This window comes from Gadus chalcogrammus, chromosome 2 (genome assembly GCF_026213295.1).
Source record: "Gadus chalcogrammus isolate NIFS_2021 chromosome 2, NIFS_Gcha_1.0, whole genome shotgun sequence".
Classification (NCBI taxonomy): Eukaryota; Metazoa; Chordata; class Actinopteri; order Gadiformes; family Gadidae; genus Gadus; species Gadus chalcogrammus.
The window spans coordinates 21531728-21554223 of NC_079413.1; the positions used below are offsets into that span (position 1 = coordinate 21531728).

Here is a 22496-nt window from a genome sequence, read left to right on the forward strand (position 1 = left end):
TTTGGCTTACATGGCGTGACACGAATGGTCATGTCTAGATTAAGATAGCACTCTGTGACACAGTGCTATCTTCATCTTGACATGACCACACATTGCAGCAGCGCTCCTCATAATAACATAAATGTAGAAAATCAGGATTGTGTGTTTTCCTTTATTTATCTCATTATGAGGAAAGCTGCTGCAATGAGGCCTTTGTTCAGAGGGGGTGTTTCCAAATGGAGGGGCGGGTGCCAGAAGGGGCGGGCACGTCCAGGCGTCACCGGTCGCTCCTAACCTGTCAACGCCAAAATAAAGGCAGCTAAAACTTTCCCTGCTCGGACACTACTTCATCCTAAGGAATATGCAATGACGCCCATCAGGAAATAATAATGTGATGAGGAAACCCCATAACCACCCACCACGTTGGCTGTTACCGCAATGCCCGGTGCTCGGCGGTGTTCCGGCTCTCGCTGGGGGGGTCGCAGCTAAGGGAGCTAGTGGGCTGTTAGCTACCAGGCTAGCCGAGGCGCTAGCTTAAGAGTGGTACAGAAAGTGAAGAAGACGGCGGCTAAAGGCGACCTTTACGGACATATGCAACTGATTTCAGGTAACCACTCCGTGGAGCCCGCACACCGGGCACCGCTAGGTCTGTGTGGGCGCCGGTTGCACAATCGAGCGGTTGTGTCAACGTGTCTGGTGTGGTTGTGTGTAGCCTAGCCGCGGTCTCTCCTAGCCGCGGTGTCTCCTAGCCTTCAACTTCGCTCCTTCCTTCGTTCGCTCACGGAGCTGCTTGTTGCGAATCGCGAAGCCCACCGTGGCTGTGTGTGTGTGTGTGTGTGTGTGTGTGTGTGTGTGTGTGTGTGTGTGTGTGTGTGTGTGTGGTGTGTGTGTGTGTGTGTGTGTGTGTGTGTGTGTGTGTGTGTGTGTGTGTGTGTGTGTTTTCTGCACGCCTTTCCCCATTAACCAAGTGTGTTGTCGTGACGAGCCGATCCAGGGGGATCTTAACATCCCTTCAGAGACAGAGTAGTAGACAGTGATGTGTTTAATCGTAGTGCACATTCACAGCCATGGTTGTCGTTTTACTGCAGCCCACGTCCACCTCCTCCAATGAAGCACATAACGTTATAGTATCGATACAATCATACGTGTACTGTCGCCACATTCAGCCCCATGCTCTACACATCCTTTTAATATAAATATGTTTGATGTTGTGTGTGTGATGTAGTCTTGCCTGCAGGAACAGCAGCAATGCGGTAGACGGTGGCCGTGTTGTATTTCCTCGGGAACAGGGGGACATTTAAGCGCAATTATTTATTTTGGTCGATATGTCAGGGGGGGGGGGGCACATATGCTTACAACAGCAGATGAGAATCAAGGTCGAACGTTAAAAGGTACAGCAAGTTGTCAGGTTGGGCTATGGAGGTCTATGCATAGAGGAAGGGCATGCCAAACCAGCCAGCCAGGTTAAGAATACAGATGAATTATTCAGCTCCATGCAGCAGCAGCATAGGAACGACGTGGCCCGGAATGTGCAAAGCTCTGGCCCTCCGGTCCTATTCTGGATAACCCGCTCCTCGCTCGGTTATAGCCCGTGACATTAGGGACAGAGAATGCTCTGGGAGGTCGATGATGTCCCTGCTGCTACTTGGACACGTTTAGTTCGTCAGGTCAATGAACCGCCCTCTTGCAATGGTGTACAAGTGGAAGGAACATAAAGTGCATGTGTAAAATGTAAACAACCATGGCTTGGGGAGGCTATGACACGGTTCTGTGTTGCAAAACAGATCCCTCCGCACAGCATAACCTCTTCATGTGGAGGGTCCTTCTGTGGAATTCATTGCACTTATCCTAGCTAGCTAGCTTGTAAGGAGTTGTGTACACCCCCCCCCCCACCTCTGTATTGGAATAGAAGGAATGTGTATTATGGCTGCTTTTCGGGTAAAAATAGAAGGTTATGTCTTCCTCATGCCTAAAGTGTCATGTGTTTATCGGAGCCGGAGGTCACTCTACTTGGGTTGCTACAACTGGAGGCAGTGACTTAGCATATATACAACTCATGTTGAAGGCTGCCTAGCTTCTGGCACGCAACAATGATCTCTATATCTCGTTGCCCAATCATAGTTCTCAGTGGTCAGGGCGTTCTAGTTATTCCTGCTCCGACCACTTCTGACCACATCCGGCGTTTCCCAGACACCTTAGCTTTGAATATCCTGGATGTGTTCAGCGTTGAATATTGTACACTCGAGGTGTGTGTGTGTGTGTGTGTGTGTGTGTGTGTGTGTGTGTGTGTGTGTGTGTGTGTGTGTGTGTGTGTGTGTGTGTGTGTGTGTGTGTGTGTGTGTGTGTGTGTGTGTGTCCACTTGATAAGCAAACATATTGACGGTTTGCAAAGAGGGGTCATGCTCAGGATTCACATGTATTCACTTTTTCTGTTTATCTCATTTTCCAAGAAGGTAACGGTTTGAGACTGATTGTTCAGAAGAAGATAAGGGTTAGTCAGTGAATCCAGGTCATTAAGGATCAGGCAGGGGTTAGAGGTTAGAGATGGGCCAGGCAGGGGTTTGACTGCAGGGTGATCGGTAATTAAGGAGCTGGTATGGGTAAGTCAGTACAGAGGCAGGTCATTAAGGAGCATTTTTTGTTTTGGATGGTACAGAGACAGGACATTAAGGAGCAGGTCAGGGTTCAGCCGTACATAGGGAGGTTCTTAAGAAGCTGGTAGGGGGGGGGGGACTCTTGCTCAAGGGGGTTTGAAACCAGGTGGTGTAAGGACTTTAGAACCCAGGAACCTTCGGACTTGGATTTGTACAGTTGACCAGCTTGTCCGTAATGTAAGGCCTCTGTGTGCAACTCTTGCTCCATCTTCCAAATCCTATTTTCTTCTGCTGCCTGCTCGTTTTCTCAACTATAATCCTCTTGCAAAAATTCACAGCATTAAAATAACAACGATTCAACCTCAATGCTGTGAGAGGCAGGCAAGCAAAGCCTTCAACTGTTTCTCTGTTTCGCTTGTCTAGCGTCTCTCTCGCTCTCGCTCTCTCTCTCTCTCTCTCGCTCTCTCCCCCCCCCCCCCCCGTTAAAGACAGCTGCAGCTTATTGGTCTTCCTGTTTCACTTTCCTTCAGATGTCTCTTTTCTTCATGTTCTTTATTTTCCTTCCTTCTATCAGAGTATTCCTCTGTCCAAGTGAGGGCCTCCCGACATGTGGTTCTAACCCTCCCCTCTGCTCCTCCAGGTGAGTGATGGAAACCAGAGAGTTGACCGTGGTGGCCGGCAGCTTCGTCACCTTCCAGCTGCTCTTCTCGGTGGCCAGTCCGCTGCTCTCTGCGGTCCTCACGCCCGCCTACGGCCTCGTGCCCGCTAACAAGCTCACAGAGTGGAATTCGAGGTTGGTACACTACACAGCCATACCAGCAACGTAATACGCAGAGTCTGTGCACGGTCCCTTCTCCATAATGCACACCCAAACCTACACGTTAATACATTTACATTTGCATTTTGGGCAAGAAGCATACGCTTTTATCCAAAGCGACCATTCATACACTAATTCACACACCGACGGCGGAGTCTACAATGCAAGGCGCCAGCCAACTCGTCAGGAGCCGTTAGGGTTAGGTTTTTTGCTTTATTCATCGTCTCCCCAACTCTTTAATAGTCGCACACCCATACCTACACCTTACTTCACCCTCGCACCTACTCCTTAATACATGCCCATACCTACACCTCACTAGACACTTAAGACCTACTCCTTAATACATGCCCATACCTACACCTTACTACAGCCTAGTCATACCTACTCCTTAATAAGCCCCCATACATGTACCTTAATACACAGTTGGATCGACTCCTTAGTAATGACCACTATACATACTCTGTAATACTGAAACTAAACAGCCCTAATATGTCCCTACATTTCTCCGCCATTGAGAAGTGTCTCATTTCACACACCTTTTAATTGATCCCGCCAGCCAAGATGGATTTCCCCGACTAATCAGCGCAGAGATCCGGGAGTGGTCTAAATCTATATAGAGAGACAGACGCGGTCAACCAGAACGTATTTTCTCAGAGTATTTCACAATTATTTTGTGAACTCAACTTTATTAATAGCTCCCAAATCTTACAGCCCCTATTTTGTTTAAGGCTGAATCCTACTTTGTTCAGGATAGCCGGTGATGGTGCACTGAGGGCCTCCATGCCAGAGATTTCACTTTTGTCTCCTCACTGGTTGTATATGATTTTTGAGAGGTTAAAATACATTAGTCAGTCACTTTTGAAAAAATCTGGGCCTATCATTGGGCCTATTTTTGCCCTCAATGACTGAAGCTATTGGTTGTAATTTGGCTATGTTAATTTTCAGATACAATTCTTAAGGCATCATGCTCTGAATCATTCACTAACATCCTTTCCACAATATCAAGAGAACGGTCAGAGTAACAAACGGTGGAAACGAGGTATCCGACTGAGCGGGTTCGTTGGTTCTCGTAACGTAGACTTGAAGGGGTTAACCCCGCCCTCCGGTTTGCTCCACAGCCAGGGCTCCTTCTTATTGGTTCATAGCGCAACCAGGGCTTCAGCCTATTGGTGAATAGACGGCGGGATCCAGATCCCTTAGCTAGTCACACCCACTCAGAGGAGGACTTTCCTCCTCTCTCCCATTGAACCCCATGTTCAATGGGAGAGAGGGACTACGGATGCAAATTAGCAGCTCTGCTATAATCCGGCATGTTTACAAAGATGTTTAAACATCAATATTCATTAATGCACTGTCCCTATCAAAAATAAAGCATTTATTATTATTATTCTCGGCCCCCAACACTTTCAAGGAAGTTAATGGGAGTCATTGGAGGCTGAGGGAGGAACGTCCTCCCTGAAGTAATTCTCAATAGGCGATAGGGGGCGCTAATGTCCCTTTACCCAGGGAAACAAACATAACAGATACAAAGGCATTAAAGTAGTCCTATTTAAGGGCATTAATTCATTAAAGTACTCTGGACAATCTACCTTTTTTTATTCTCAACAATGTTAAGGTGGATCTTCCTCCCTCTCCTCACTGGAGAAGCCTCCACTGGTATACCAAGCGTTACTCGATAATTTTTTTTAATGTTATGCCCTCACATTTACTCCCTTACAGTGCAGACACTGACTGTCGCTGCCTGCTGTTCACACAGGCTGATTTGAATATGATTAGGATATTAAGGCTCTAGTTTAACACAGTCTAAGAACGGTGAGACTTATCTCTCAAACAGACTTTTACCTTTCCTCTTTAGCAGCCACATCTTCCTCTCCTATGGACCTTTACCTTCCCTAGTCATCAGGCTCTTATCACAGGGCGCCTTCCCCTACACCTTCCTAATCTGTATCGCTATCACCGCGTCGCTGATTACATCCAGCATCAATGCGTTTTCCTAGCCTTGTTGTACATCTATTAATTAGCCAACGATGCTTTACAAGACTCGCAAGTGAGGCGCAACACCGAGAAATCTAAATCGGATAGCTCCTAGGAAGGGGAGATTCAAGGGTCAGCGTTTTGTCATCGTGGGCCTAATTTGACCGGTTCACTGTGAACGCTGCAGAGCAACACATTCCTGAAGATGTTCCTCTAAACATCTGCCGAGACGGATCTTCCCCAAGAATTCCCAACCGTCACATTCCATAGGCATACAGCCATTCTTAGTTTTCAGTCCCATCGATCAAGACAAAAGGGCGGGTTTCCATACTGACGGGTCAAGGGTCAATTAGGTTGCATACCGTTGAGAGGGAGAGAGAGGCAGAGAGAGAGGGAGAGAGAGAGAGAGAGAGAGAGAGAGAGAGAATCGCTATACTGATACGTCTTATCTTCCACGCCTGACTGGTCTTGTAGCCTGGTTTATATAATATACACTATATTACTGTATAATGTGGCTGTCCTTCAATGAATTGGCTTCTGATTGGGTTCCTGGGGGGGGGGGGGGGGGGTACAGATTAGAAGGAAGGCCTCGTCTTGCATAACAGCCTCGCAGTCCCTACTGTTTGTTTGTGGGTTATTCTGAGGACCAAACATGGCCAAAATTTCAGGAACTGGAGACCAACTAAGGAAGAAAACAGGATGTTTTTTAGCCCCGTCTCAGATTTAATATGCTGACGTAACATGATTAGGGAACCAAGAGTTGGAGATGTAGGAGAACATATGGTGGCTGAGCGGATATGGTTAAATGTGTTGCTCTCCATACAGACAGGTTCCGCTCTAGCTGTTGTCAGTTGCATTCTTCCTTCGATGCAACGTCACGTTATGTTTAAAACATCTTAAACAACCCCACACACAACCAACGACAGATCCGGCAAAACATCAAAGTGAAAGAACCATCCAAAACATCTGATTTCAGACCTTGTCAGGAGGGGTGAATTCTGAAAAGAATCAGATTAATTATTCTGTGGTGTGTACCAAGTGTAAGACCAGGTCCCTTTCTGAAGACCAGGTCCAGAGTTCTGTGGGGGGGGGACCCGTGGATCTAGACTCTGACTTGAGGTGGGGAGTGCCATAAGGACTGGAGGTGAAAGGCAATCTTTGGATTATCTACTGATATCGATAAAAGACAGAACCCTGTTATATAATGCACAGGGGTGAAAGTTCATCAGGCAAGGGTTTACCTGGGTCAAAGTTGACTTCCGCGTGTGGCCCAGAAATGCAATCAAATGAAACCCACATGGCTGTGGCTGAATCAAATGAGGAGATGATGTCACTGCTCACATTCTACACATAACCTGGATCGCCATCACCTGTTCTAAGTAAGTGTGTGTGTGTGTGTGTGTGTGTGTGTGTGTGTGTGTGTGTGTGTGGTGGTGTGTGTTGTGTGTGGTGTGTGGTGTGGTGTGTGTGTGTGTGTTGTGGGTGTGTGTGTGTGTGTGTGTGTGTGTGTTCTCTCCAGGCTTGTTTCCACAGTCCATGCGCTGGTCGTTGGGCTCTTCTGTCTCTACATCCTTTGTTTCGACGACAAAGTCAACGCCGACCCTGTCTGGTAAGAGAACCCTCTCAGCGATGTCACTGAAGACATTTCCTATCGAGGTACGATTAGGTTAGCCATTTTATTTACTCCAGCATTATGAAGGTCTTCCCGTTTGCGACCTCTCGCCTCTTGAGCTGCAGCTATAGTTACAGGTATATCGTTTCAGACGACCATTTCTGTCTCATCGTCTCTATATTTTATAATTCAGGCCCTCGTTCCCTGAACCGTCCTCTATGAATGTGACACCGACCAATGGAGTCCTGTAAGTCACGTTCCGAGCCGGGTGTACATGAAGCCCGTGGGGTGGTACGATGTCCAGTGGGGTAGGGGGGGGGGGGTCCAAAAGGTCCACAAGGTCAATTCCCTGTAGGTGGAGAGGACAGTTCCCACGTAGTGTTCGTCACTGGCCAGTTAACACAATGTCAACACAAGCACGAAACATCTGCCAAACCGAACACGCGGAGCAATGCAACAATGAGGATGTTTGGAAAATGGATACAAATTAAAATGATATTTACAGTATTATTTACCCACTCAAGTATATTCAGTCATCTGTATAATAACCCTCACTTGAAAGCATTAACAGTAGTTAATTTCATGGAAAGTGTGTGTGTGGACCCTGACAAAGTCTTGAAGGAGAAAAAAAGATTAAAAAGAACGGACTCTCCCCCAGGGAGAGGGGGGGGGGAGAGGGAGAGACAGAGAGGATGTGGAAAAGGAGAGAGAGAGAGGAGGGGGGGGGGGGGGGTTGGGGGTGTGGTTAAACAACAGGGAGGGGTGGATCCTGCTCTTCCCCCCCCCCCTCTCAGAAGGGGAGACAGAGACGCCCTCTCTGTCAGGGGTGGTCTCTGGAGAGGTGTACTCACTGGATCTACCCTTTCATTAGTGCTTTCCTCTCCGATTCTATCCCTCCATCTTCTTCTCGCCCTTTTCCAATCTCTCTCTCTCTCCGTCTCTCCCGCTGACTCTGTGATGCGCATCAACGAATCATAAAAACGAAGAGGGGGCAATAAATGGCCCCCCTCTCTCTCCTTAGCCAACCCTCCTCTCGCTCCCCCCTCCTCTCTCTCTTCTCTTTTATCCCGGCCCCCCCTCGCCTCTCTCCCCCTATTCCTCCCTTTATCCCTGTCTCTCCCATGCCCTCCCCCCCTCTCCTCTCTTTATCCCTGTCCCTCTAGCCTCTCTCTCCTCCTCTCTCCCCCCTCTCCTCTTTAACCCAGTCCCATGCCTTTCTCTCCCCCTCTCCTCATCCCATCACCCTTCTCTCTCCCCCCTCTCCCCCCTTTATCCCCGTCCTGTCGTCCTCTCCCTCCCCTCCTTTCTTTCCATCCGTGTCATCCATCTTCCTCTCTCCCCTGCCTGGCTCTTTCTTACCCCTCTGCTTCACAGTCCTTCCCTCGTCCTTCTCATTGCTCTTTACATTATTCTGTCTCTCGCTCTCTCTCCCCAACATGGATGCTAGCAGGCTACCACTCCACCCTCCCTTGCTGTTCCTCCTAAACCCCTCCCCCTCCCCCCCCACCCCCCCCCCCCCCCCCCCCCCCCCCCCCCCTACCGACGGCCTCTCAATGTTGAATAAATGCAGTACCCCTCCCTACTCCTTCACCCCCCCCCCCCCCCCCCCCCCCCACACACACACACACACATACACATACATACACACACATACGCCCGCGTCATTAGCATGGCTAGAATCGCTAATGCTACTGCAAGCCTGGGGAGGAGGAGCCAACGGGGAGAATAGAGGAGCAGAGTGTTCCTGTATCTTTGGTTATCAACTCCCTCTTCGGTTCTCTGTGTTGCCTAGGAGAGGGGACGTCTTTGGAAAGGGGCAGGTGTAATGTTTTTACCCCTGCCTTTTTTTTTTTTTTTTAGAAAGGGGACACATACACACACACACATATATACACACACACACACACCCCGTGGTGTGTGAGTCCACAGTGAGCATGAACTCCCAGGCTGCTGAGTCTGTTGCAGCACCATTAACACCAGTCACATGGCCCCATTGTTCCCCCTTCTGAGCGACCCCAGACTTGCCCCCGCTCGGACCTGTGACCACGCTTTGTCTGCGCGGGGCCACTCCCCTACCGCCCCCACAACAAACCAGCGCGTCGTAATCCGCTAAGTGTGTGTGAGACCGGGTCAACGGACACCTCATTGTGTGGCTGGACACAGCTTTTTTGGTTGCTTCTTTCACAGTTCGATTCTTAATTTCCTGAAGGAAGGCATTGTGAATATGGATTTAGTGTTCCGCAATACTTCATCGATTATACCTTCTTGCGTGCCCTTTGGTTGGTATTGGGTCTGCGAAGAGAAACACAAAATCCTATTGAGTGTGAAGTGACAGTTACTACACCGAGATAAAGGGGGTTCAGACACATCATGCTAAAAATATGCTAAGCTTCTAAACGGATGAATGGGTAAATGTGAAGTTTAAACTTTAATGACCCAATATAACACCCTTGATAGGGCTTACTGTACACCACAGTAATATTATAATCGTCATTAAAACAAAAATCCAATCTCCCTTTTCCCGGGAACCTACAACAACCTAAAGTTCAGCGGGTGATTAATGCCCTGGCTGAGGGGTGAGGTGTTAAACCAGGTGATTAGGCACCAGATTAATGACAGTCGGGTGGACGCTGTGATCTTTCAGCCGCTCTCGACCACTTTGCCGTATTATCCCTGAGCGCGAGCGGGCTGCGCGGCGCTCGGGGTGTAGAGGTAAGGCGATACGGGTGATGCATCAGCGGGATTGAGAGCAGCCGTCTGTGTGTCGGATCGGGACACGAGGGCGGGGTGTTGGTGCCTCCATTAACCACAGATGTAACGCCTTCGGGTCTAGAGGCGCGTGTCGATTTCGGCGCGGGCCCTACCTGGTGGCTCCGGGAGCCGACGCGATCAGGAACGCTCGAGGATAGAGAGGTTTTAGACGGGGAAAGGATCGTGTGCCGATTCGTTTGTTGAGCAGGTGGAATGAATGACTGATTGCCTGCTCTGTGAAATGGGCATGACATTTTATCAGTGAGTCTTGAAACGAGTCAATATTGAAAAAGCTGACCAAGGAAGCTGAATTCAGTTTCCTTTGACGGAAATGGGGAACTGTACTTTGATGAATGCAGTCTAAATATTAGTCCAGAATCTGTCGTCTGGAGGTGTGAATAGTGGTTCAGGTGTTTGACTCCCCGCCAAAAGGTTCTGGTTTAATAGTAATTATCATTTTGTGTGTGTGTGTGTGTGTGTGTGTGTGTGTGTGTGTGTGTGTGTGTGTGTGTGTGTGTGTGTGTGTGTGTGTGTGTGTGTGTGTGTGTGTGTGTGTGTGTGTGTGTGTGTGTGTGTGTGTGGCCACGTCCATTACTTGTATGTTCACACAACTCTGCTGCTGTGTTTCAGGGGAGACCCCACTCTTGTGAAGCTCAACGTAGCCATCACCTGTGGCTACCTCGTCTATGGTCAGTACCACTGGTTCATATACATGATAAAAATCATAGGTCCCCACGTCCTCTAATGTTTCATTAATATTGTGTGTGTGTGTGTGTGTGTGCGTAGACCTGGTGCTGCTGGCATGTAACTGGAGCACCATGGGAGACGGCTTCTTCGTGTGTCACCACTTGGCGGCGCTCTACGCTTACGGATACGTCCTGGTGAGTCGGCCATGTTTGTGAGGGCAGAGTGACATGCTGATACTAGGTTACAGGGGCACTGTATTGATCTCTGAGGGACTTTTTGATTAAAATGTTCTTAAACAGCAAGGGTATTGATAGAATTTGGAATACAAAATATAGAAAAAAAATTGAAGTGAAAGTGAAAATGGAATGAATGGATTACATTTACCAATAGAATAAAAAGGCATACTTCATGTCATTTTATTCCCACTTGAGATCAGGATGGTTTTTTTCACTTGAATTGTTTGCATTTTGATGATGTGAAAATGATTAAATGACAAGTAAATAGATGACTAAATGACTATGTGAATATGTAATAGTTGTTGTTCTGTACATGATGAATATTTACTGGTTGTTTTAATCCTTCATTACAGACTCGAGGCGTACTTCCCTACTTTGCCAACTTCCGTCTCATTTCAGAGCTGTCCACACCGTTTGTGAATCAGAGGTACAGACGCACACAACCCATACACACACCTACAAAATAGAAGCGACTTACCGTGACCATTCAGATCCATTTAATGAATGAGCCGGTTGGCGTCTTGCGCTGAAGCTGCCTCTGGGATCGAACCCAGAACCTGAAAGTTCTTAACCCAACATTATCCCTTGGGATAAATCAAAGGGGTGATATCTTGCCACCAGGTGTGACTGCGATTTGCGATTACAAGCCATTTGGAAGTGGATAGATAAGCAACATTCGCTACAGTCCACCGGGTAGGCTGATGAACTGATCTATCCACCGTACGTCTAGGTGGACACGCCCACTTGTGATGTCACTAAAACACGGGTAAAGGGAGATTTTCTAACGGCTTATAAAACTCTCACCTGGTGGCGTAACACCACCCTATTAAAGTAACGGGTTTACCCTCGATCTTGTATCGTTTTCATCCTTAAGCCGCGTCTCCTCGCCCTCCTAATGCCGTTAATCCACTAAGCACATTGTTTGGGTGTTTCCTTTTTATTATTTTTATTTATTTTAAATGGACTCGTTGCTGTCGGTGATCCGTGTCTACACACTTTTGCATTTTACTTTCATTATCGCTGAAATTGTGTATGCTTTTGTGTGAAGCACAGTGAAGTGCCTACGCGTATGAAAGGCGCCACACTAATAGACCTGCCCTTGCCCCCCCCTCCCTCCTCCCAGGTGGTTCTACGAGATGCTGAAGTACCCGCGCTCCCACCGGCTGGTGGTGCTGAACGGCGTGGCCATGGCGGTGGTCTTCTTCCTGGTGCGCATCGCCGTCATGCCGCCTTACTGGGCCAGCGTGTTCGCCACCTTCGGGACGGAGAGCTTCGCGCGGCTCGGCCTGGGCGCCCAGGTGGCCTGGATCTCGTCCTGCATCGCGCTGGACGTCCTCAACACCATCTGGATGTACAAGATCGCCCGCGGCTGCTACAAGGTGCTGACGGGCGCCGCCGCACGGCGCTCCAAGGCGGCGCCGGAGCCGGAGCCACTGGCGGCGCCGCCGCCGCCGCCGCCGCAGGACGCCGTGAAGAACCACGCCGACTGAAGCCGCCGGAGGTGGAGATCAACGGTGGGGGTGCAGGGGGAGGGGGGGGGGGGTTCAATGTCTTGAACCCCCCCTCCCCCCACCCAACTACCCACCTGACCCAATCAGGCCCCCTGGAGTTCGACTGACAAGCACACTCTAAAGTAACCCGGTCGTGTCCCCCCCCCTCCCTCCCTGTTCCAGCATCACTACTCCCTTATCTACTACTACTACTACTACTACTACTAATACTCCCTTTCTTTCCCTCACCCTGCCCCTAGTTTCTCTCTGTCTCTCTGCCTTCGGCTGAAGGGCCGGAGAGTCCAGAAAAGCAATAATTGCAGTGGAAGGAAAAATCAGCCGATTTTTATCAGAATCACTTTCTCCTCACCGCCACCTCCTGTCCGTCATTATCACCTCCACCTCCCCGTCGTCACCTCCTCCTGCCCCTCACTCATCACTACCACCCCCGTCCTCTGCTTCCTCTATCCCCCCCCCACCTCACCTCCCCCAGTCTTGTTGATGAAGCTATGAAAACAGTTTCTGTCGTCTTGTTATGCTCCGGTTTATTCTGCAGTCCTCCATCGTTCCGGCATCTCCCCAAGCCCCGCGACTCAGAACAGAGGTCTCCAGGAAACACACAACCAGACACACAGACACACAGACACACGGACACACGGACACACAGACCAGGGTGTCACGTAGGCCGGGGACGCTAGGACACCAGCTCACAACGCCCTTTGACCTCTGACTGACTGGTGGGTGTGGGGGGTCAACAGTTCGTGCTCCGGTCGGGAGCAGGGGGGGGGGGGACACTGACATCGACTCAGTATTTCTCATGCGGGACACGGAGGCTGGCTACCCTGGGACCCCCCCCCCCCACACACACACACACACACACACGGCGTCCCCCGCGCCCCGGTCCGATGAGACCCCTCAACAGTTAATCACAAACCTCTGCCTCAGCGGCCAGGGGAGACTTCGGTTGAGCCGGTTGTTTTGGTTGCGTTCTACCTCTCTTCCCTGCCTTATAAAGACTACAGGAGGACTCACTCCAGCCCTCTGCGTTCACTGTCGCACTCAGCCCAATGGTTATTGCTTGCGTGTGTGTGTGTGTGTTTTTTGTTTTTCATTTTCCCGTACCGAGGGGGTTTTAGTCATGGGAAGAATCAAATCCGATGTGTATCTCCATCACTCGTTCATTGAACCCAAGAGAGCTTTTTATCTTCTTTATTCTCTTTGTTCTTCTTTTGTGCTCTCTCTCTCTCTCTCGTCGCTTCAGTCGATTAGCTCTGGAGATTTTCTCTGCCAGCCCAGTTGGGTATCGCTAGCGTTCATACGCTAACGTTGACATGCTCGCGTTTATCTGCTAGCTCGCGGGCATCTCCGTGGTTCTTAGTGACGCTGTGACGTCTATACACGCGTGCGTTCGGCGTGTGCTGTACAATACTCCCCGCACAGAATGTCTGTCCCGTGAATGATCCTGGTATACTATTATACAGAGAATCAAACGACAGATAATCACACATGCTCAATCGGTTCGGGAGTAGAGCCCCGAGGTGGCTAGCCATGTGCTAACATAAGCAGCTAGCTGCTTGTTCTGGTTTTAGTTTTTACTATAACTTTGGATCATTGATAACCTCGCTATAAAGCATGATTAATATACAATATTTTTGGAGGCCTTAGGAAAAAATAGATTGAATAGATGAATGAGACCTCTAAATATACATGATTTTAATGTTAATCCAACGATTTAATGTTAATCCAACAAGGGTTTCTCTACCCCGATTTCTTTTTTTTATAAATCTAGTGCGTTGTGTCTCTTCTTCAGAGCAGAGTATATGCATGTATTGGTTTATTTATGTGTGCTGCTCTGGGTTAGGGCCAGAGGTCGTCTGAGAAGTCGACCGTTCTCTTCCTTCAAAGAGGAGGGGTTGTCCAGGGATAAAGACCGCCCAGTAAAAATCTGAAATTACTCTAATCTGAATTGACTAGGTCTTGGGAGTAGGCTGGGTCTATTTTTGTTTCAGTTTGACCCCCTTTCAGTCCGTCAGTTGGTGGAGGCGTGCGGTCCTTCTGGACTGGAGGTGCGATGAAGGACGACAGACTCACTGTGTAACCTCTGTATCAGGCAAACCCTGACCACCTGTCTGTCTGCCTGCCTCCACCAACCTGTCTGTCTGCCTGCCTCTACCAGCCCGTCGGTCTGCCTGTCCCTACCGGTTCGTTTGCCTCTAGCTGTCATCGGTCTGTCTGCCTCTAGCGGCCTGTCCCCATTACCTGTCTCTCTGTCCGTCTCTACCTGTCTGTCTGTGGCTTCACACCAGCAGGGGCTGTGATTTGTCTAACAACCCTTTTCTTTGTTCTTTTAGCATGACCTTTGCCCTTTTTTAAAGCTGAAATCCCCCCCCCCCTCCTTCTATATTCCTAATATGAATACTGTATATAATGTATATGTATACTGTATATATGTATACTGTATAATGTATATGTATACTGTATGCATATATTTTTGTAACCTGCCTGCACAATGAATAATCCGGCCAAGTATTATCGTAGACATCATCTGAGGGGGGTCTCCTTCCCGGAGGGGGGGGGGAATCATGTGTGTGGACGGGGGTCTGGCTCCTGTGAATGTGATGCGGCATAATGAGCATCTTTTAATGCCCATGGGGATGAGACTGGAACTCTCAATGAACACACACTCGCATTAAATTATATTTTGGACTTCTTCCTCGTGTTTTGGGGTCGCGGACGAGCCGAGATCCTGTACTCCTGTCCGGCTGACCTCTGGAACTTTAAAAGCTGTGAATCCGTTACAACGGTGACTACATCGAGGGTCTGACATGGAGAGGGGGGCGCGGGTGGAGTGGTGGTGACCCCGTCATGAGACTGATAAGGAGGAGCTGGGATAACGTCATCATCGGCCCGTTTTTGTGTCGTAGTTTTATTTGTGTTTTATTTTTGTACGCCACCTTTGGATGCCTTTTTGAGTTCAGACTGGTACTAGGACTCTGGTTTCAGAGGGTGCCCCATGGATCTCTGCCTCCGTAGGGGTGGGGGGGGGGGGTCCCGGGTACAGATCAGGTGGCTGGGGTGGGGGGGGGGGGGGGGGGGGGTGTAGGTGTGATCTCAATACAATCGTTTCAATGCAAACGTGATGGCGGGGTTGGGGAGGGAATAATTGTTTTGGGAAGTTACAAATTGTCGATAAAGTTGTGATTGATTTGGTGAGGGCAGATTGTAAGAGGCGTAACGAAGATGCCTGCCGGCTTGCGATTGGTCCGTTTGACCCGCTGCTCAGTGGGAGCAGAGGAGGCGTCCGATTGGATAGCGCCGGACTCTTAACCGCCATGCTGAGAGGTCACCTGGTACCCAGGGCGACAAGGTCATTCGATCCTATTGTAGAGGTCGGCGGCATACAGACTTACCAAGTACAACGGCACTTTTTGATCTTGTACTAACGATGCACAATGTGTTAGAATTGAGAATAGCCTGACTTAATGAGGTTGGGTTAATCGAACAGAAAAAATGATCTGAATGAGAATGATTAGAGTGAAAACAATTAAAATCTTGCCAGTGAAGCTTCTGATCTTCTTACTTTTTGTTTTGTCACTTTTTAATTTCCTATTTTAATACAATGCAATCTTTAGTTTTTGTTTTTCTGTTCAAGCTGTTTATTCTGGAGGTTTTAAAGGGGACATATTATGCCACCAGGTGTGAGTGTGATTAGCCTAAAAAGCTGTTTCGAAAATCTGCCCCGTATGACATCACTAGTGGGCGAGTCCACCTAAATCTGTGCTGGATAGATCAGTTTACCAGCCTACCCAGTGGACTGAAGTCAACGTTGCTCGTCTATCCAGCACAGATCTAGGTGGACACGCCCACTAGTGATGTCATATGGGGCAGATTTTCTAAACGGCTTGTAAGGCTAATCACACTCACACCTGGTGGTATAATATGTCCCCTTTAATGTGAAGCGGTGAACAGTACACACACGGGCCCTGTATACTTGTGTCTCGGATCAACGCCGTCTACGATGACCACTACTAATGATCGGATTGTAGCGATGAAGCTGAGACTTACTTGAATGTTATGTCATTCAATAAAGTTGATGACGGGGCGGAAGTTGACGGACTCTTTGATGTTGTTAATTCTCTCCCTCTTTGGTCTCTCCTGCTCATTCTCTCTCCATCTCCTTCTCTCTCTCTTTCCATCTCATTCTGTTTCTCCATCTCATTGCCTCTTTCTGCCCCTCCATCTCTTCCTATTTCTCGACGTTATATTCTCTCTTTGTCCCTCCATCTCCTACTCTTACCTGACACAACCTGCAAAGGGAGATCGGGTCAGGTAAGGGAAGATCCATGGTCCCAGTGCATGATGGGTAATGTCATGTGAAAGGGGTAATGGAACAAGCAGAAGTATAGGTTCCTGTCCGATAGGACATACTTTTTTGGAATATGTCCTTTCCGAACCTCTTTTCCTGGACCTCGATGGAAAAAAATCATGCGGTCACACAAAGATGTGAAGGATAATTCACAAGGACGTAGGAAAAGACAACCGCGGAGCTGAGACTGCCCTTACTCAAGGCTATGTCATTATGCAACGGCAGATATCATGGACGGTGTGAAGAAACTACGATGTAGAGAAGATGGAACACTAAAGGCGCATCTTGGGTACTTTGCCCGTGCATTCGTTCTGTTTCATGCAGGCTGTATAACAATGACAGCCCCAGTGCAGATGATTAAATTAAATTCAATAAAGGCTCCCATTTTACAAAAGGGAAACAAAATAGTTGTCATATTGATAATAGTTGCTCACACATAGATCCCAATTACTATGATTGATTGTAGGAGAGTAATTGATTCCATGAACAGCCGAATGGTGTGCTGCTCTAAATGTTCCTGTTGCAAGGAATTAAGGGGCGGCATTATCTCGGTTCCTTTGTTAAAGGATGGGCCAGTGTACACTGTGCTAAAGGAGATGAGAGAATATAAGCAGCTTCCCTCAAACAGCCCTTATCATGACTGCCACCGAGATACTTCCGGTTCATTTCGCTCGGTAGGGAACAGTGGCTGCAGCCCCTGCATCCATCTCAAGGCTGCATACTCTTCAAGGGAGATGGAGACAGGCCCTTTCATCTTGGGAGAGGAAGACCCTACCGAGGGGCCAAAGCCGAATGGCTGTGGCTGGGGCCGGCTGGGGGTTTCCCAAGCCTCAATTTGTTGTTACTGGTATCTGGAGTGTGTGTGTGTGTGTGTGTGTGTGTGTGTGTGTATGATGGCTGGTTTACGCAGCCTCACCTGGCCTGAGTTAGTCCAAAGAGGCTCGGGGAGGGAGAGGCTGGGTGAACCAGCCATCTCTCGACAGACTCAGTAACCCTAAGCCTACAGAGAGGAATGGCCTGCATGGCAGCCTGGATAACCATCCTCGTGTACCACTGTCATCCAACTCAACAATAAAGCGGTCCCAACAACACCCCACCCTGTGTCCTGGTCATGGAGGTGTCCAGTAGAAGCGGCCTATAGGTGGCGTGTAGCACCAACATCGTTGAAGTCGACCTAACAATCTGAGACTGCAGACTACTGTGAAACGACGACATTCATTATTTGTCATTTGTCATCTTAATGGATTAAGCATGGAAATATCAGTTGTACACTTATTTTACAGTGCATCATCAATGTTATCTATACAGATAACCAAATGGTTAAAAAGATAACCAAATGTATTCCAATACCCATAAATAGTCCACCATATAGGGCAGAAGTGGTCTTTTTGATCATGACTAGGGTCTCTCCAACTCCTCACCTCCTCGGAGGAGGAATGGTGTGTGAACGAGATTTAGAAAGGTAGGATTAAATATGGGAGATGAAAAGGCAAAAGGGGAGAAAAGATGAAAAAAAGGAGAAAGTGGAAGGAGGTGGAGGAGGGCTTGGCCTTGATTGAATCCAACTATGTGTGTGTGTGTGTGTGCGTGTGTGTGTTTGTGTTCCAGCTGGTCAAAGGGCTGGTTCAGTCTGCAGAGCTTTACCAAACATGGTCACAGAGAGAGAGAGAGAGAGAGAGAGAGAGAGAGAGAGAGCGGGAGAGAGAGAGAGAGAGAGAGCGAGAGAGAGACCGAATGAAAAGGTTGGCTGCTACTACACAAACACACACAAGGCCTTGAAACACACCTAGAACACGACTCCTGGTCTGTTCCAGCCAGCCCCTCACAAATAGGAACCCCTACAGTACTGCACACACACACACACACACACACACACACACTTTACATCGCTCTTCACAAAAAAATGACAATACAACAGCCGTTCTCTGTGTTTTTAAGACCCTTCGCTCCCTGTTATGAATCGTTCAGAGTTGGGTAGTTGTGATGTAGGTGCTATGAATTAAACAGTGTACTTTTCCCCCGCTCGAACTGTCTTTCACTGCGTCACCTCTTTTCCTGGTGTTTCCAAAAACATTGGGTCCTAGATTGATGACTGAACCAAAAAAAGAAATAATCAATTATTTCCCATGTATGTAAAATGTCTTTCCCTTAGATGAACCAGTGTTTGAATTGGCTTCCTGTTGGCCCAGACGTATTGAGCAACATACTTCTACCTAAAGTAAGGAACAGATTATAGAGAGTTGTTTTTTCAGGGTTGAAGCCCGTTGGCACACGTTTGGGAGGACATAAAAATAGAAAAAAATGTAATTTTCTGCGATGCCAAAATCTGCCCAGATTTGATGAGGTCAGAGTCGTCTGCCCCTCCCTGTCGTTCATTTTCAGCAAGAATGTTTCCAAGCAACAACTAGCTGTCACCATCTTGTCGCGCGGTGACATCATCGCCTTCAAATGCATACAGACATTTACGCGGGGGGAAGGGGGGGGGGGGGGGGGTGGCAAGGTGTTGTGGTTCGGGTGTTCGATACGCTGCCGAAAGGATCTGGGATCAAATCCCTACATTCTGCAAGCCTCTTCGAGCAAGAAGCCCATATACCTCCTTGCTCCTTCAAGCCATGTGTCTTCAACTGTAAGTCAGCTTTAGACTACTCGTCTGCTGAAATGGCATAATAAATAGACGATGGAGCTCGTATAAGTTGTAACAGCAAAGCTAAAATCGGGTAGATGATATTAAGCAGACTATTGACGTCAAAGGCTCAAAGTGAGCATGGCCATTTCCAAACTTGTATGTGTCTCCAAACATTACAATGTCTGAGCAGCCTCAGGACCTTTACCCGGGGAACGAAATCAATCACAACAACCAGAGCCCACCGGTTAACATTTACAAGTAATCCCCATTCTTGACTTCTAGCCTTACAAGTATTTTATTGGCCGGGGATCCTCTGATCACCGACACTCGGAGTGTTAATGAGCCAATCGGAGGCCGGCTGGCTGTGAGGTCATGCTGGGGAAGGCTTGCTGGAATGCTTCTGCTGCTGCTGAGGTCTGAGAGACACAGCGCTCCCGCACAGCTTTCCTCCTTCTTCCATAAAAAGAGCGAGAGAGGAAGGACCTCACATGAGCCAACGGGGAGAGGGGGTCTGGAAATGCCCTCCTGAGCTCCTGAAACAGTAGTTCTCGCTCTCTCTCTCTCTCTCTCTCTCTCTCTCTCTCTCTCTCTCTCTCTCTCTCTCCTCTCTCTCTCTCTCTCTCTCTCTCTCTCTCTCTCTCTCTCTCTCTCTCGCTCTATCTCTCTCTCTCTCTCTCTCTCTCTCTCTCTCTCTCTATCCCTTGCTTCTATATCTGTCGATCGAAATCGCAGATGTCACTCATATTTGGACATCTTATGATTTTCAATCACCTCCTCCACCTCCCCCTCCACCACTTCTACCAACCTACACCACCACCTCCTCCTGGAATCCACCTCCTCCTCATCGGTCTCCTAACCACCAATTCGACAACAATGGCAGCATCCTCTTACCGCCACTCTGTTACCATTACCTACTCCACCGCCCCCATCACCACCTCCATCACCACCACCCACCGCCTCCTCTCACCTCCCTCCTCCCTCCTCCCGCCTCCCGTTCTACCCTTTCCCTCCTCCACCATCTCACTGCAGAAAGAACCAAAACCTTCGACGGTAGACGTCTGTCCATAGTGAGCGTTTTCTGGTCTCAAGCAGTCTGGTTCAAATAAACACAACTCTCCCCCCCCCCCCCCCCCCAAACACACACACTATTAATTGGAATACGTTTTTACTCCTTCTTTCGGGTTCTCTAGAATGGCCCAACCAACACGGTGTTGTACTTTCCATCAATGACACCAGGAAGAGAGATAGTATCGCCGCAGCGTCGTGTTTCACGGGGCAGGGAGAGAGGTTCTCCCAGCCTCCTCCATGCCCAAATAAAGGGTCCGCATTCCTCCCCGCACCTCTCCTCGCTCCCTCTCTGAAATGTTTACAACTCTGTACGCTTCATCACTGTGTGTGTGTGTGTGTGTGTGTGTGTGTGTGTGTGTGTGTGTGTGTGTGTGTGTGTGTGTGTGTGTGTGTGTGTGTGTGTGTGTATGTGTGTGTCTGTGTGTGTGTGTGTGTGTGTGTGTGTGTGTGTGTGTGTGTGTGTGTGTGTGTGTGTGTTAGAGGGAAAGTGTGACAGTGTATATGTGTGATGTGTGTGTGTGTGTGTGTGATGTGCACTGTAAGTCGATGTGTGTGAGTTTGTGCATCACTATGCATGCATCCCATTGTTGTGTGTGTGTGTGTGTGTATGTGATTTGTTAGAAAGTGATGGGGGGGGAAGTGTGTGTGTGTGTGTGTGTGTGTGTGTGTGTGTGTGTGTGTGTGTGTGTGTGTGTGTGTGTGTGTGTGTGTGTGTGTGTGTGTGTAAAAGTTGGATCGCAGATCTGTGTGAACGTGTGTGTGTGTGTGTGTGGTGTGTGTGTGTGTGTGTGTGTGTGTGTGTGTGTGTGTGTGTGTGTGTGTGTGTGTGTGTGTGTGTGTGTAAAAGTTGGATCGCAGATCTGTGTGAACGTGTGTGTGTGTGTGTGTGTGTGTGTGTGTGTGTGTGTGTGTGTGTGTGTGTGTGTGTGTGTGTGTGTGTGTGTGTGTGTGTAAAAGTTGGATCGCAGATCTGTGTGAACGTGTGTGTGTAAATGCGTGTGTGAGAGAGTGAGTGTGTGTGCGTCCAATTGCCAGTTTGTTGATCTATTCGTGTGTGACAGTGTGCATGTGTATGTGTCCCACTTGCCAACATATAAATTCAACCTATCATTTGGGGTCCAGCCTCTGGAAACCTTTTATCCACAAAAGGATGAGCCACACAGTAGGAATGGCTCACCTATGGGATCCATCCTGCTTCTCAATTAATCTGCTGGACGTCAAACAGATCAATAGATAGATATGACAACTGTGAGGTCATGTCTGTAGTTAGCTTCCAGACACTGTGACTAGCTATGTGGGCTTCACCACTACTGTGTTAATGTACCTAGACATACTACTCAGTTAAGAAGTACCTTGCTGTGTATTTCTTAGACTTTTTATGTTAGCATGTGTACTAATTATACCCTACGTTTTGCAGTATAATCTGCGTGGGTGTTACTTCATACCAGCATTGCTTAAATTATTCAACTGTGATCCAGTTTGTGAACCAAACCAGTAATCCCAGTTGCACAGAGCACATGCTTTTCTATTGTTCATCACCGCAATGATACTAGATAATATTCAAACAGCAAGTGGATTCCTGAATTAAATATTGTCAATTTTGATAGATTGATCCATGAGCTGAGCCCTACTGCAGGGTTACATCATAGATCAGGATGGTATAGAATTGTACAATCAGCAGGTTCACTAACGAGCGAGCTAGCTATTGGTCTGATTGATTTTGCTTTCTATTATTTCCCCGCTGCAGTGAAATAATATATAACCCTGTTGTTCCTAGTGTTACTCCCACATTAATTAATAAAGTTGTAAAATAAAACGTATTGGACTTAAAGTTAAAAGCCTTATTGAGGGTTTATACAGTCTACCAAGTGTTTCTATATTAAATACAACTGATTAATAAAGATGTTGATCTTCTATTTTCATTCTACATTTATGTTCTATATACTACCTGTCTACATTCAGTCTATTATTTGGTAATTGGAATATGTTTTCAATGTAACTACCTTGAGTAGGATGTAATTGAAAAAGAAGAGTAGGTGTAGCCTACTGTTTGCATTTGTTATGAAAATCCACTTTAATTCATTTTGATGATATATGAATAAAGTCGCGAGTCAATGAAAAGGCAAATCCAATATATTGTTTTAGGTTGAAAAAAAAAGACTTCTGATTTAGTGTGATGCCCGAATGGTGACATCACCCCGTGAACAAGCAGCGTCTGCATTGGATGTCGACCTCGACCAATCACGACGCACCGTGCCAGAGCACAGATGGGAAGAGTTTAAAAAAGATTCGGAAA

At 48.0% G+C, this 22496-nt stretch overlaps 1 protein-coding gene across 1 annotated transcript; it reads left to right on the top strand.

Annotated features, from left to right (window-relative positions):
- The first annotated feature begins 248 nt into the window (after positions 1 to 248).
- tlcd4b (TLC domain containing 4b) lies at positions 249 to 12157 on the top strand. Its single transcript, XM_056604947.1, has 7 exons — positions 249 to 586; positions 3214 to 3366; positions 6884 to 6973; positions 10358 to 10416; positions 10514 to 10608; positions 11004 to 11077; positions 11774 to 12157. Exons 2-7 carry the CDS (start codon positions 3221 to 3223, stop codon positions 12138 to 12140), a joined length of 831 nt encoding a protein of 276 aa, XP_056460922.1. The 5' UTR covers positions 249 to 586; positions 3214 to 3220; the 3' UTR covers positions 12141 to 12157.
- Positions 12158 to 22496: the final 10339 nt, after the last annotated feature.